Source organism: Pristiophorus japonicus, chromosome 4, assembly GCF_044704955.1.
Source record: "Pristiophorus japonicus isolate sPriJap1 chromosome 4, sPriJap1.hap1, whole genome shotgun sequence".
In the NCBI taxonomy this organism is placed as follows: Eukaryota; Metazoa; Chordata; class Chondrichthyes; family Pristiophoridae; genus Pristiophorus; species Pristiophorus japonicus.
Genome location: NC_091980.1, coordinates 54,995,396 through 55,011,860, shown reverse-complemented (window position 1 = coordinate 55,011,860; position 16,465 = coordinate 54,995,396). Strand labels below are relative to the sequence as shown.

The window sequence follows — 16,465 nt, the reverse complement described above, 5'->3', positions numbered from 1 at the left end:
ACTGCGATATGTATGCGCACTAGGTCCGTGCAGCAGAGCTGGTCTCCAGTCATCTTGGGTAATCTTTGCCACTGGACCAAGACCTAGCTCTGTCAAGCCCGTGTGGTGGCTGGTGTGCAACGGCCACCACACATTCAAAAAAAATTCACGCACAGGCATCTTCCACCCTTCAAGATGTAGTTCGGGATCTGGAATATTAGGTCCTTCATTGAAACACCTGTGAACTCGTCACTTTTTGGCGTGGAAGCAAGTCATCCTCATTTTGAGGGGCTGCCTATGATGATGATTGGAAATGTAGCAGCCAATTTGCATACAGCAAGCTCCCACAAACAGCAATGTGATCATGACAACTTAATCTCTCTTTTGTGATGTTGATTGAAGGATAAATATTAGCCAGGACACGGGATAACTCCCCTGCTCTTCTTTGAAATATGCCCTGGGATGGGTGTTTTTGTGACTGGAAGGCTGTTTCCAGTGGGGTTCTGCATGGCTCAGTACTAGGTCCCTTGCTTTTTGTGGTATATATAAATGATTTGGACTTGAATATAAGGATTAAGCAGATTGCAGATGATACAAAAATTGGCCATGTGGTCGATAATGAAAAAGAAAGCTGCAGACTGCAGGAAGATATCGATGGACTGGTCAGGTGGGCAGAACAGTAGCAAATGGAATTCAATCCGGAGAAGTGTGAGGTAATGCCTAAATGGTAGGACACTGAGAAGTGTAAAGAACAGAAGGACCTTGGAGTGCATGTCCACAGATCCCTGAAGGTAGCAGGACAGGTAGATAAGGTGGTTAAGAAGGCATACGGGTTACTTGCCTTTATTGAGGCATAAAATATAAGAGAAGGGAGGTTATGCTTGTACTATATAAGACACTAGTTAGGCCACAGCTAGAGTATTGTGTGCAGTTCTGGTCACCACGTTACAGGAAGGATGTGATTGCACTAGAGAGGGTACAGAGGAAACTTAAAAGGATGTTGCCTGGACTGGAGAATATTAGCTATGAGGAAAGATTGGATAGGCTGCGGTTGTTTTCTTTTGAATAGATGAGGCTGAGGGGAGACTTAATTGAGCTGCATGAATTGAGGGGCCTAGAGTGGATTTGAAGGGCGTATTCCTCTTAACAGAGGGGCCAATAACCAGGGGGCATAGATTTAAAGTAAGTGGTAGGAGGTTTAGAAGTGTTTTTTTTTACCCAGTGGGTGGTGGGGGTCTGGAACTCACTGCCTGAAAAGGTGGTAGAGGCAGAAACCCAGTAGCATTTTTAAAAAGTACTTGGGTATGCACTTAATGGGCCCAAGTTTCCACATGAATCGCGCCTGATTTTTAGGAGCAACTGGTGGAGAACGGACTATTTTAGAAATCTCAATTCTCCACATTTTTTTTTCTGCAGTTCTAGTCAGGTAGAACAGTTTTAGTTTAGAACAGAATTTTTTCTTCAAAAGGGGGCGTGTCTGGCCACTGACGCCTGATTTGAAAGTTTCCACAGTGAAAATGTACTCCAAACTAAAGTAGAATGGCGCCAGTGAAGATTTTTGTAGAACTGAAAAAACCTGTTCTATACATTAAAAAATCAGGCGCAGGTTACAAATTAGGCGTCCAGAACGAGGTGGGGGGGAAGGGAACTCATTAAATTCTACAATAAATCCTTATTTATACTTCTACAAATATTATACCAATAAATCCAACCTGAATAAACATTTATAAGCCAGGAAAAGATTAAATAAACCATCTTCCTACATGTGTGAAAGTGCTTCAGCCAGGGAGAATTCTGCAGCCGTTCGTGCCGCTGAGCGGGAGAGAGAGAGAGAGAGAGAGAGGGAGAGGGCGTCGGGTCGGGGACAGGAGCGCGGGTCTCGGGTCGGGTCGGAACGGGTGTCAGGTCGGTGCGGGGGGCGGGTGTCGGGTCGGGGCGGGTCTGGTCGGCGATGGGGGGGCGGGTCTCGGGTCGGGGCAAGGGGGGGAGATCGGGTCTCGGCGGGGGGGGGGGTGAGCGGGTGTCGGGTCGGGTCTGGTCGGCGGGGGGGGGGGGGGTGGGGGGGGGAAGCGAGTGTCGGGTCTGGTCGGGCAGGGAGCAGGAGCTGGCCGTGGGAGGAGCCTCATTCACGCAGCCCCAGTGAGGCCATTCAGCCAGGGCTAGGGGCTGCGTGCTTCGGGCCCCTCCCACACAGTTCGGCGCCTGGAGCTACTGCACTTGCGTGCCGACTGTAGCGCGCATGTGCAGAGGTCCCGGCACTGTTTTCAGCGCCGGGACCTGGCTCCGCCCCCCCCCCACCGAGTGCCACAGGACCTGCAAGTCGGTGGAGAATACCGAGGATTTTTTTAGGCGCGAAAAACGGGCGCCCAGCTCGGAGGGGCGCCCGTTTTGTTTCTTGTGGAAACTTGGGCCCAATGTGTCATAACCTACAAGGCTACGGACCAAGAGCTGGAAAGTGGGATTAGGCTGGACAGCTCTTTTTGGGCTAGCACGGACACGATAGGCCGGATGGCCTCCTGTGCAGTAAATTTCTATGATCTTTTACGTCCATTTAAGAGAGCAGAAGGTAATGATTTAACCCCTCATCCGAAAAATGACACCTCCGACAGTGCAGTACTCCCTCGGTATTACATTGGAGTGTCAGCTTGGGTAGTCTCTGGAGTGGGATTTGAACCCACAACCTTCTAACTCAGAGGCGAGAGTGCTACCAAATGAGAAATGGCTGACGCATTCATAAATACATTAATACCGACCATTAATAAAAATGTATTTCATCTATACTCTTACCACCTGAATAGGTTATTGTACAATGTCTCTTTCTGTGGATTGTGATTTAAGGTATATTCATTCATGCATGTTGAGTTAGACTGATTAAGCTAATTGAACTATCAAATATTTGAAGGTCATGAAGATTTTTAAGTTTGCTTGAGTGCATTTCATCTAGTAATGAAAAAAAAGTTAACTTTTTAATTTTGTTTTTTTTCCTGCAGTTGAGAATATGAACTTCAAAATATAAAATATTGTCGCTTTAAATATTTTTAACCTTGAAATTAATATTGGTCATGTAGTTGTCTAACTGATTATTTTTTTATCGTTCTTCTTGAATATGCTGAATATTGATGTTAAAATCAGTATCGACATTGCTATATTTAGTTGTGCCAGTACCTTTTGAGCTCATTTCTTCCAATTTGTTTTTTGTTTAGGCTAAAGAAATTTTGACAAAGGAATCAAACGTGCAGGAGGTGCGATGTCCTGTCACAGTCTGTGGGGATGTCCATGGGCAATTTCATGACCTCATGGAACTTTTTAGAATTGGAGGCAAATCACCAGACACAAATTATCTTTTTATGGGAGATTATGTTGACCGAGGTTATTATTCAGTTGAAACCGTTACACTCCTTGTAGCTCTTAAGGTATCAATATTCTTTTTATTGTGTAGTATTAAAGTTGTAAGAATTTACTAGAAAATATATGAAATCTGCTTTTCTGCAAGATATAGCAGATTTGGCATTGTAAATGTCATTCTGAATATGATCTTGAAATGTACAGTATTTTGCATAATGGCTTGTGATTTCCATTTTTGATCGACTACATCATAAGCTTAGCATTTGTAGAACACTGCTCTAATATCATCTTGCATTGAGATTGTGAAGTATGGTCCTGGGATATGTAGTGATGCAGGCAAGCTTCTATGTTCTCATTTCAGTATGGTGGGGAGGGGTAGCATATTACATAGTATTTACAGCACAGAAACACGTCATTTGGCCCAACAGGCCATGTCGTGTTTATGCTCTGCACCAGCCTAATATATATTAGATGTTTTAATGTGGCTCTGCTTTGTGCCATAGAGTGGTTTGACTCTGGGAACTGTGATTCGTCACATGGTGGTTCAACTAAACTAGTCGCTTAGCAGCAGTGTCATTTGACATTGTTTACGGGCAGATTGTCGATCTAACCCACCAGTTGGGAAACTCTAAAACTTTTATTTAAAAAAAAATTCAAGGTTAGGTCAATTTCCATGTCTGTCGTTTAAAAGCTGATAGTTTGTAGTTTAATAGATGATACTTATGCTGTCTGTCACCAAAATGAAACTACTGCTTTCTAATCTCAGCTACCATGAGAAATATCACTAAATATAGCAGTGTTTCTGCAGTTAATGGTTAAAACTACATCAAAGTAATTTCCTGGGGCTGAATCTAATGTGCAGGTTTGTGTCTTGGGTGGGATCTAGCAATTTAGGATGGCTAAATGCTGAGAGCATTGGTTTCTTGGGGAATTAACTCTGCTTAATTTATGTAGGTTTGGGGGGAAAAAACTGCATTTTATTGTATGAAAATCATCTTGGAACTCAGCATTTGCTTATTTTTATTAAACCATGAGAAATTAAAGCAGTCCTTTTATTGTGAAAGATGAGACATGAATGTATGTGGCTTCACTAATGTAATGGTGATTTTGTTTCAGGTACGTTACCGTGAACGTATCACAATACTTAGAGGGAATCATGAAAGTAGACAAATTACACAAGTTTATGGCTTCTACGATGAATGTTTAAGGAAATACGGAAATGCCAATGTTTGGAAATATTTTACAGATCTCTTTGATTATCTTCCGCTCACTGCCTTGGTTGATGGCCAGGTGAATAGCTTTTCAATATGTGTATATAACCGAGGACTAGACACTAAGGCCTATTTGTGTAATCGTGGTATGTTATAGGGCCTATGCAAGTGACTTAAAATTGGTGATTAATTAACCACACAAGTGAATGAAAAATCAAATTAGATTATCAAATGAATTCGTACCGTAATTCACAAGTGTCAGGTTCATGTTTATTTATGATATTGTATCCAAATGATTGCTTGCAACAATACATGGGTTCCAAAAAATCTGTTGCCATGACTTTGAAAGTATACTAAGTTTTTTTTTTTAATATATATATATATATAATCCCTGTTAATTTTTGAAAGCTGAATTAAAGTAAACTTTCATGCTGGCTCATACCTTTTTTTTAAATTGTTGCTTCTGTTTTTTTTCCCATTAGATTTTCTGTCTCCATGGAGGCCTTTCTCCTTCTATAGATACACTGGATCACATCCGAGCACTTGATCGTCTTCAGGAGGTTCCACATGAGGTATGCTTTCAGAATTGTCAGCAGTATTTACTGCCTGGATATTTAATGAACATTTTGGTCCTCATGTTTTTATCCTCCTCCTGTGTTTTCAGGGTCCAATGTGTGACTTGCTGTGGTCAGATCCAGATGACCGTGGAGGTTGGGGTATCTCTCCTAGAGGTGCTGGTTACACCTTTGGTCAGGATATTTCTGAGACTTTTAATCATGCTAATGGCCTTACATTGGTCTCACGAGCTCACCAGCTGGTAATGGAGGTAAAAGGCACATTTTAATATTTTACATATGTACCAAGCATAGGCTCTTGCATTAATTAAAGACAAAGAATATTACGCGGTATGTTTACAATTTACAAATCCAAATGTATTTGCCATTGGCTATATAAAGCAATTTCCAAAAAGCCAGAAACATGTATTGCATGCCACATAAAACCTGGCGAGTGAGTGCTATGTTCAGATTGATCTGAGCAGTGCCACATGTCTCATGAGCAATCATTGGTTCTGCCAGCTTCTATGTTTTGAATCTATTTTATCAAAACAGTTACATTGCAAGTTTCTTTTGGCATTCCTTCTTTAAAATTTGCAATATCAGAACTACTTACCAGTAACCTCACCGATGCCCAGTTTGGGTTCTACCAGGAACACTCTGCTCCAGACCTCATTGCAGCATGGTCCAAACATGGACAAAAGAGCTGAATTCCAGAGGTGAGGTGAGAGTGATTGCCCTTGACATCAAGGCAGCATTTGACCGAGTGTGGCATCAAGGAGCCCGAGTAAAACAGAAGTCAATGGGAATCGGGGGGGAAACTCTCCACTGGCTGGAGTCATACTCAATCATCACAGCCCCAGGACATCGCTGCAGAAGTTCCTCAGGGCAGTGTCCTAGGCCCAACCATCTTCAGCTGCTTCATCAATGACCTTCCCTCCATCATAAGGTCAGAACTGGGGATGTTCGCTGATGACTACACAGTGTTCAGTGTCATTCGGAACTCCTCGGATAATGAAGCAGTCCCGCATGCAGCAAGATCTGGACGACATTCAGGCTTGGGCTGATAAGTGGCAAGTAACATTTGTGCCACACAAGTGCCAGGCAATGACCATCTCCAACAAGCGAGAGTCGAACCACCGCCCCTTGACATTCCCATCGCCAAATCTCCCACCATCAACATCCTGGGGGTCACCATTGACCAGAAACTTAACTGGACCAGTCACACAAATACTGTGACAAAAAGAGCAGGTCAGAGGCTGGGTATTCTGTGACGAGTGTCTCACCTCTTGACTCCCCAAAGCCTTTCCACCATCTGCAAGGCACAAGTCAGGAGTGTGATGGAATAATATGCACTTGCATGGATGAGTGCAGCTCCAATAACACTCAAGAAGCTCGATGCCATCCAGGACAAAGCAGCCCGCTTGATTGGCACCCCACCCACCATCTTAAACATTCACTCCCTGCACCGTAGCTGTAGTGTGTACCATCTACAAGGTGCACTGCAGCAACTCGCCAAGGCTTCTTTGGTAACTTTTACCACCTAGAAGGGCAAGGGCAGCAGGCGCATCGGAACACCACCACCTCCATGTTCCCCTCCAAGTCACACACCATCCTGATTTGGAAGTATATCGCTGTATCATCGTCACAGGGTCAAAATCCTGGACCTTCGCCCTAACAGCACCGTGGGAGTACCTTTACCACTCAGACTGCAGCAATTGAAGAAGGCGGCTCACACCCTCTTCTCCAGGGCAATTGGGGATGGGCAATAAATGCTGGCCTTGCCAGCGATGCTCACATCCCAGGAAAATAGTGACCCTTGCAGAGCTTCTATGGGGATGAAATAGGTTTCCACAGCCACTAATACATGAAAATGATGAGCAGGAAAAGACCAGCTGGACCATCAAGCTTGCCCCACTCATAGTGGCATCATGATTAGACACTTCCTAACCCCCACCAGATTTAGCTCCCTCTTGAAGGCATGCAGAGTGTCAACATACACTGCACCAGCTGACACTGCATTCTAGAGTCTCATTCCTCTGGGAAAACAAGAACTGTCTAACATTCAGTCTATTCCTACTTTTGTGTAGTCCTCTCCAATCTGTCAAAAGAGACACTGTCCAGTCCTTTAGTTATTTTACAAACCTCTGTCCGGTTGCCTCCAAGTCTACACTGTTCTAGAATAAATAGAACTATCTCTATAAGCTTATCTGACCTGAGGTTGTTTAAGCTACGAATCATTCTCTTAGCTCTCCTCTAAAGCTTTTCCAAGGCCTTTGTATCACCCGCTATGTGAGGGGACCAGAACAGGGTGCAGCTGCGGTCCAACCAGCGACCTGTATAATGACCGAATGGTGTCCTTTTGATTTGAGCTAAGTGGTTCTATTAATACAACCCACTAACTACCCTGTTTGCTTTGGCTACAGCTTCTCTGCATTGTTTGTAAATCTTCAGTGATCTGTGTCGCTTTAATATAATTCTGTTCTGTAAGAGGCTATGTTCAGCTCGCAGCCCATTTCAGGCTGCCTACTGTCAAAGCAATTCACTGCAACACCAAGTGGTAGCACACTGATTTTGTGTCTGCCGATGTTTCCACAATGTGGATGAGATCCGAGGACATTTTCCTTACTAATGAGAGAGAAATCTTATGTGGTGTCCTTGGTACTTGGGGGTGTGTTGCTTGCTTGTTGATTATGGAATGGGTTGGGAAGAATTTAAGTTGGGGAGGGGGAGAACAGAAGTAAAGTAATAAAATAAATAGAGAATTGAAAGAAGAAAGACTTGGATTTATATAGCGCCTTTCATAACCACCGGACGTCTGAAAGCGTTTTACAGCCAATGAAGTACTTTTGGAGTGTAGTCACTGTTGTAATGTAGGAAATGCGGCAGCCAATTTGCGCACAGCAAATTCCCACAAACAGCAATGTGATATGACCAGATAATCTGTTTGTTAGGTGAATTGGAATTGAAAATTTGCCAACATTGACAATCTCTCCAGAATAAGGAGTAACATTTTCTCCATGTCTCTAGCTGCAACTAAACACCTTAACCTATTGTCTGATTTATTGTCTGATCCATGCTGTGCTGGGATAACTTTTTGCCTTGTGCAAAAAATGCATTTTATTCTTCTGTCCCAATTGAGGTGGACGGTGTCGGTCTGGAAACTGCACGCAAAAACCTGACGATTGCCTCATTGGTTGCAGCTTGGAGTTATAGGCAGTACCCCTAGAATCTCTGCCGAATCAGTTTTGCTACAGAATATGTATATTAATAATGTAATTTATGTTAATAGGGTTACAACTGGTGCCATGATCGCAATGTAGTAACCATCTTCAGTGCTCCAAACTACTGCTATCGTTGTGGCAATCAAGCTGCAATAATGGAACTGGATGACACCCTAAAATACTCTTTGTAAGTACTTGATGAAAAAAGATTAAATGCTGTGTATCGACTAGTAATCGGTAAAATTATTTTTGTTTTTTAAATGCTTCTATTAAACAGTAAGCTCTGGCATTTTTGGGTGAGAGGATTAATGTGGGAGCTGAACAAACATACCATTTTGAAATGAAAAAATTGCTGGCATGCTAACCCAAAGTACATAGAAACATGGGAAATAGGTACAGGAGTAGGCCTTTTGGCCCTTCGAGCCTGCACCACCATTCACTATGATCATGGCTGATCATGCAACTTCAGTACCCCATTCCTGCTTTCTCTCCATACCCCTTGATCCCTTTAGCCATAAGGGCCACATTTTAACTCCCTTTTGAATATATCTAACAAACTGGCTTCAACAACTTTCTGTGGTAGAGAATTCCACAGGTTCACAATTCTGAGTGAAGAAGATTTTCCTCATCTCTGTCCTAAATGGCTTACCCCTTATCCTTAGACTGACCCCTGGTTCAGGACTTCCCCAACATCAGGAACATTCTTCCTGCATCTAACCTGTCCAATCCCGTCAGAATTTTATCTTTCTATGGGGTCCCCTCTCATTCATCTAAATTCCAGTGAATATAAGCCTAGTCGATCCAGTCTTTCTTTTGTCAGTCCTGCCATTCCGGAAATTAGTCTGGTGAACCTTCGCTGCACTCCCTCAATAGCACAAATGTCCTTCCTCAGATTAGGAGACCAAAACTGTTCACAATATTCAAGGTGTGGCCTCACCCAAGGCCGTGTACAACTGCAATAAGACCTCCCTGCTCCTATACTCAATTCCTCTCGTTATGAAGGCCAACATGCCATTTGCCTTCTTCACTGCCTGCTGTACTGCATGCCAACTTTCAATGACTGATGTACCATGACACCCAGGTCTCGTTGCACCTCTTTTCCTAATCTGTCACCATTCAGATAATATTCTGCCTTCCTGTTTTTGCTACCAAAGTGGATTTATCTACATTATACTGCATTTGCCCACTCGCCTAACATGTCCAAGTCACCCTACAGCCTCTTAGCATCCTCTTCACAGCTCACACTGCCACCCAGCTTAGTGTCATCTGCAAACTTGGAGATATTGCATACAGTTCCTTCGTCTAAATCATTAATGTATATTGTAAATAGCTGGGGTCCCAGCACTGAACCTTGCGGTATCCCACTAGTCACTGAAAAGGACCCGTTTATTCCTACTCTTTGCTTCCTGTCTTCAAACTAGTTCTCTATCCACGTCAATACTTTACCCCCAATACCATGTGTTTTAATTTTGCACACTAATCTCTTGTGTGGGACCTTGTCAAAAGCCTTTTGACAGTCCAAATACACCACATCCACTGGTTCTCCCTTGTCCACTCTACTAGTTACATCCTCATAAAATTCTAGAAGATTTGTCAAGCATGATTTTCCTTTCATAAATTCATGCTGACTTGGACCGATCCTGTCACTGCTTTCCAAATGCACTGCTATTACATCTTTAATAATTGATTCCAACATTTTCTCCACTGTCGATGTCAGGGTAACTGGTCTATAATTGCCTGTTTTCTCACCCTCCTTTTTTAAAACGTGGGGTTACATTAGCAACCCTCCAATCCAGTGTTAATTCAGCCCCATAACTTTCCTGATGTGTTCCTCAAATCATCGTAGCTCTTTGTTTCAGTGGTTAACTTGAAATTTGTTAGGGGACAATTTTTTAAATGGTAGGTATTGCAGCAAGTGGCCAGGTATGTGATTTTTACAGTGTAAAATAGTTTATCTTTTCCTTTGAGTTGTGACTCCATACCCATGTTCTTCATTCACCCACCGGTGGATAAAGTCTTTTACTATTTACTCACGTTAAAGATAAAGACTTCAGCTTCGACTCATCCCTTTACTGGCTGCTCCTCTCTCGGCACCGCTCCCACGAGCCATTTTGATACTGTAGCTTCACATCTGCCAACCCTCAGTCCCTAGTTTCCTTTCCTTCCCCGGCCCCAACTCCCAACTTGAATGGGATATTTTTTCAGGACTTCGATCAGTGGCGCTTTCAACTTAATCATCTGCATGACAAGAAGTTGCTTGTGTTGGTTTTAAGAGTACATCTATTTAGCTCTTGCTATTGGGATTGAAGGGATAAGGCAGTTTTGCTTTCTATGTTTGCTTGTTTTCCCACCTAATCTCAACTGTCATAATACCATGTGGCCAGAATTGTATCCTGTTCTGTGGCCAGTCACACTGGCATTTGCATCAGTATCCTTGTGTAGAATGGGTGCGCTTCCAGGCTACATATTTAAATGATATAATGTTTGTTTTTCCCACTTTAATAGCCTGCAGTTTGATCCAGCGCCTCGCAGAGGTGAACCACATGTTACCCGTCGCACCCCAGACTACTTCCTGTAAAATCTTATCATGTACAGTATTGCCATGAATTAAAAGTTGACCTGATAAAATTGGAAGAGCAACAGTAACTTCAAATTACAAGAAAGAGTCTCGAACATTCAGAAACCTGCTGTCTTCACGGACCAAAAGACGTGCCATAATAAATACAAGCCTCAGTCTGCAAATATCACATTGTTCTTTTTGAGCACCCATTCATCAATGCATGCTGATGTGTGAAAGTTATGGGTTGAGAGCCATGGTTTGAGCCTAGACCTGTTTGTAGTTACTTTTGCTTTTTCCAGAGAGTGCAGAGATAAAGATGTAAACATTAAAACCTGCACCTCGTGATAATTTTTCATTTAGCTATAGCGTTATTAAGCATGAATTGTAGATATTTAAAAAAGCAGTAAACAATCAATGGAGCTTAAAAGAACATTTCAAAGTACAAAGGCCTCTTTATTTGTGTGAGTACTGAAATCTTGTTTCAGGGAATACTGTTTAATTTAATTTCTGTCTCTACTGTTTTTCCACTTATTTTGTCATAATGTCCATACCTGATTAGTTGTACGGAACAAATCATTCTTTCCTCTTTACAGAATCATGGCAGAGGTCTACTACTTTCTGTTTTTCATAATAAACTTGTGAACTAAGAATTGAAATATTTCAGATTTTAATTGTGTTTGGGATGGAAGACATAATGATGCCTTTATGTAAAATGGCTACACTAATACATTTGAGTTTATATAAGTGTATGTGTATTGAAGGCTCCAGGTTAAAATAATAAAGACTGAAATTACTCCTGCAGGGTATGTTTGTGCATTTGAGAGCAGACTGATTCGGTCCATTCGCATCTCCTCCCAATGAACGTGATGGGAATTTGAGAAAATTGCGTAACATGGCACAGAAGTATTCAGTGTAAAGTTACGTAAATTCACTGTTAACTACTGTAAAGCTCATGCATGTGTTGTAATTAGTTTTGAAGCACCAAGACCACAGTCAGTATTATAGTTCTTCATGATTTTCTAAACCAATCCTTAATTTAATTTTTCCCTGGCGGTAATTTAGCAAAAGGATTGTTGCCCTGACTTCCAGAAGACAGAATATTCAATTTTTATTTAAATTGTTAACCTAAAACCAGCACAATCCAATCGCAACAAAACTATACAATCCAGCCTCAACTAAAATATTTGCTTCTGCCTGCTTTAGTAGCTATGCTGGGTTTTTTTTTCTTTCCTGGGCCTCTGTTCATAGCTGTGTACCGTATTATATTGTGCTAGTTAGGCACAGCCAGGTAATCCATTCATTCATGGGACCATTGAATTTGGTTAAGGTGCCATATTGGTACAGTGCTGTTTTTCTGGAGGTTTTATTAGTGGCTGGCCCAATATTTGGTTTTATTCTTTGTGTTTGTGTGTGTGTCTGTCATTCTCTGCGCATACGTGTGCTCTTGTTCTATTGCGTCTCCCACAGGAATTTGGTGGATATAAATCTAAGAGGAGGCTAGATTAAACACATGAGGGAGAAAGGAATAGAAGGTTAGATTAATAGTGCTGGGAGGAGACTCGTGTGGAGCATGGATCAGTTGGGACAAATGGTCTGTTTCTGTGCTGTACATTCTATGTAACTCCATGTGTGTTTTACAGAGTCACATGATTAGAATTGATACCTGTACCTGTTTTGTGCTGTTAGATTTCAATAGGAACAGCAGTAGGCACATTGCAAATGGAGGGCAAAAATGGCCAGCATGCACTACTAGAAGTGCTTGTTTAGTTCCAGGTGTTTGGGCTCAGTTCTGATGGAATAGCTCACTTCCACACTAATGCATGAAGAATGAAGCCTTGGTAGACCAATGTACACCAGAAAAAAAAATGCGAGGATGCAGATAAGTAACTTTTATTGCATGATTGAATAATTGTAATGCTTATACACAAAGTTGTAATTGAAGATGGGAAGCTTGGTTGAAGTATTTGATCTGTGCTGGTGTTCTTCAAAGATCAGATCCTTGATTTATTATTTACTGTACTGCTTATCTATATTATATAACAGCAACAGAACTTTTGTTTTGCAATTTCCCAAATTGCGATGGATCCTGGAGGCACACAATTGTATCAGGACACTATGTTGACTTTTAGCCTCATTCTCTCCAGGGTAAACATATAAATACTGTCTTATCCACACAGTGGCACTGCAGATATGATAAAGTAGACCAGCTGAGGGAACAGTATTTGAGCATTCTGCTAATACAAGGATTGCATACCCGGACCAGCTTTCAACTTAATATTGTCTGTAAGGGGTGGAGGAAGAGAGTTAACAAACTCCATTTACTCGTATTGGGAACAAGATGGTTTATAATAGGTTATGAGATGTGCAAAGACCAGAACATCGTTTGAGGGTGAACACTGAAAATAAACCATTGTGTCCCCAAGGTGAACTAGGAGTTTATTTGTCCAACAGAGTTTTGTGAATTGTATCAGCTAATTATGACCTTTTGTTAATATTAGCTGTCTTCTGCAACTCTGGACTTGGTTGGTTTATTTTACTGTCACTGGTTGAATGTAAGCTGAAACCAACCTTGTCTTTGATCAGGCCGCATGATTCGTACATTTTTCAGTTCTTGTAACCGAATGGTGTGCCTATGAACTTGTGTTCTGAAAGCTTAGCCAACTCCAATAATGATGCATTCCAGTTATAATGTAGTTATGTATTAAAAATAGATAATGAATGTCTTTACATGTAATCTTTTATTATAAAGGTCAATTCACATAACCTCCCCTTTTACTAGGAGTTGTGCATTGTCATTACAGCAGGTTTTCATAACTAAGCTTTACCAGAATTGCAAGTGTGTTATAGTTGCTTTTCAACATGGTGGCCATCCCTTTTACAGCATTTGATCAGTGATAATTTGCAGTTTTCATTTTTGTGGAGCTTATATAATTGAAATTTGTTGAACAAATAAAAAAAATAGACAAAGTTCTTGTGTGTGCATGTTGTAATCTGGTTGGCTAAATACCACACATTGTTGTGAGCACTGCTAAACTGACACGAGAGATTGGTTTTACTGTGGTCTTGCAGCTGTATCCTAGCATGAATATGATTCCAGGTGAATGGAAGATGGAGAGTGACTGAATCCAGCTTATTTACCAAGATTAATTGAGCAAGAAGAATGGTTGATGAGACAGCCACCTGAAGGATTTCTCATTCTTAACATTTTAATGCGGTTCCATTGAGAATGGAAATTGTAAATGTTTCAAATCCTTTGTTAAATCCTACACCTGAATCCATGATGTCAAGCCAACATTAGCATCATCTGAATACAAATCGTAAATTAGGTTATGCATAACATCCAGATATGCATGCACCAGTTGAAAGACAGACTTGCATTTATATAGCGCTTTTCAGGACCACCGGATACCCCAAAGTGTTTTACAGCCAATGAAGTAATTTTGAAGTGTAGTCACAAACAGCAAAGTGATAATGACCAGATTTTTATGTTTGAGGGATAAATATTGGCCAGGACACCGGGGGGGATAATGCCGCTCCTCTTCGAAATAGAGCCATGGGATCTTTTGCGTCCACTTGAGGGAGAGCGCAGACGGGGCCTTGGTTTTATGTCTCATCCAAAAGACGGTGACTCAAAGTGCAGCACTCCTCAGCACTGTAATGGGGTCTCGGCCTAGATTTTTGTGTTCAGGTCTCGAGTGGGACGTGATACCACAATCTTCTGACTCAGAGGTGAAAGTGTTACCAACTGAGCAATGGGCTGGCATACAGTTGTATCTAGAAGAAATTTAACAGCCCAACAAATGCAAGCAAAGTTTTGGCTGCATAGATAGCCAAACTATCTCTAAAGAACTTACCTTGGAGTAGGTAACTGGTTAGGCAGTATTGCTCCATACATATATTATACCTGGTTTAAATCTAAAGGCAAGGTGATGATTTACTCATACAAATTATGTTTGGTTCTTACAGAATATACACCTAATGTGAATGTTTGAACAGTAACATTAGTTGAAAGAATTGTATGAGTTATCAGGGGTACATGTTCCAAAAAAGTGCTTTAGCATATCACTGACCTCCAAGCTTAACTAATTTTAACTAAATGCAAGATGGTAATGATGCCCATGATTATGTTGGTGCTTCCAGTCGACTGGTCACAAGCTATCAGAATGACATACTTCCTAGCCATAAAGCATTGAGGTTTTAGGTGGTGAGTATATGCTAATGCTGAAGTGTGCTATTATTTGATCTAGCCTCAATCCCTGTGGATCTTTGAAAACCCTTGTGGCTTTGTTTAGAAGTGGAGACCAAATGTAGCTTTCAGGTGAAGGGAGTAATTATCAGACCATGCATTGTAATTTTTATATTTGTATATGCATTTATATAAATTCATATGTCCACATTTACAATGAAAACTGCCTATGTAATTTGCTGTGCTGTAATTACACCCTTCTAGACGTGGCACTGAGGTATCAATTGCCGAAAGAGTGTCACTGAAGTGAGCACATGCATTATTAATATGGATGTCGGAATTTATATAATAGAGAAGTTAATAGGAAGTGTGTGCAGATGTAAAACATTTTAATAATAGATTGGGCTTGTCTGGCTTTGTTGAATTGTAACCTATGGGCTATACAATGACATAGTTAACTAGTAAGACCATAACCCTAGACAAGCCATAAGCTATTTCCATCAGTTAATTAATATATTCAGACAGTCTCTTTGTACCCCAGGGAATCCTGAGTTTTATCAGAATCAATTTAGCATAAAATGAGGTATTTTGTCTAGTTTTGATGTAATGGCTGCCATCTAGTCACTGTATGCATGGGGTTTAAGTCAACTGCAGTTCAGAATCTTGTACCATGCTTATTGGATTACATTACATTATTGGATGTTTCATCAGTTTCAGAACTTCTTTTGGGGGAAAAAAGGAATTTGAATTATGACGAGGAAAGATATGCTCTGTTTAATGTGCTTTCTGAAATTTGTAGAACCCAACTATATTTTTTTATGTGTTTTTCCTTTACTAATACTCGCTGTTTACAAATTACACTTGATATAAACTTTACCTGAACAAAACTTTTGAAATTTGCCCTCTAGCTTTCCTTCAAATAATTTTGATAAGCAACTGAGCAGAAATTGCCAGTTCATCAGTCAGTTGTGATTTTGTAGATAACAACACCAGCACGCACACGATTGAATGGCCTATTTCTGTGTTGTGAAAATCTATGATTCTAAATCATTTCTTCATGCTGTTTTCAGTGACCATTTTTCAGGTCAGTGCAAACAGCTAGCAATAACATGATATATGAATTTATAATATACTGTCAAAATAGAAAACCTCAGCCTCAAACATTAACAATGGAGACTTGGTAAGGGTATCTTAAAACAATGCCTTCAGGAGAGGGAAGAAAATTTGTGGGGTTTGGGGAAGATTTGTTTGTATAAAAAAAAATCTTTTTCATGAAGACAGTTTCCATATTCTCATTGTATAACTACGATGCAGGTAAATTTGGTCTTTCAAACATAACCATGTATTTGATTACGTAACGCTATCATATAGAAAACAATGTTGGACTGTTGATCAATTGGTACATT

General features: G+C 41.0%; 1 protein-coding gene across 2 annotated transcripts in view; it reads left to right on the top strand.

The window, feature by feature from the left end:
• The window catches only part of LOC139262910 (serine/threonine-protein phosphatase 2A catalytic subunit alpha isoform), a 29,602-nt gene extending 15,762 nt beyond the window's left edge, over positions 1–13,840 (top strand). For both annotated transcript variants that reach the window (XM_070878193.1, XM_070878194.1), the window contains exons 2-7: positions 3,183–3,392; positions 4,441–4,614; positions 5,018–5,107; positions 5,200–5,361; positions 8,382–8,500; positions 10,819–13,840. In XM_070878193.1, the coding sequence (XP_070734294.1) occupies positions 3,183–3,392; positions 4,441–4,614; positions 5,018–5,107; positions 5,200–5,361; positions 8,382–8,500; positions 10,819–10,891 (828 nt within the window). In that variant the 3' untranslated portion in view covers positions 10,892–13,840. The remainder of the gene's footprint in view (positions 1–3,182; positions 3,393–4,440; positions 4,615–5,017; positions 5,108–5,199; positions 5,362–8,381; positions 8,501–10,818) is intronic.
• The last annotated feature ends 2,625 nt before the right edge of the window (positions 13,841–16,465 follow it).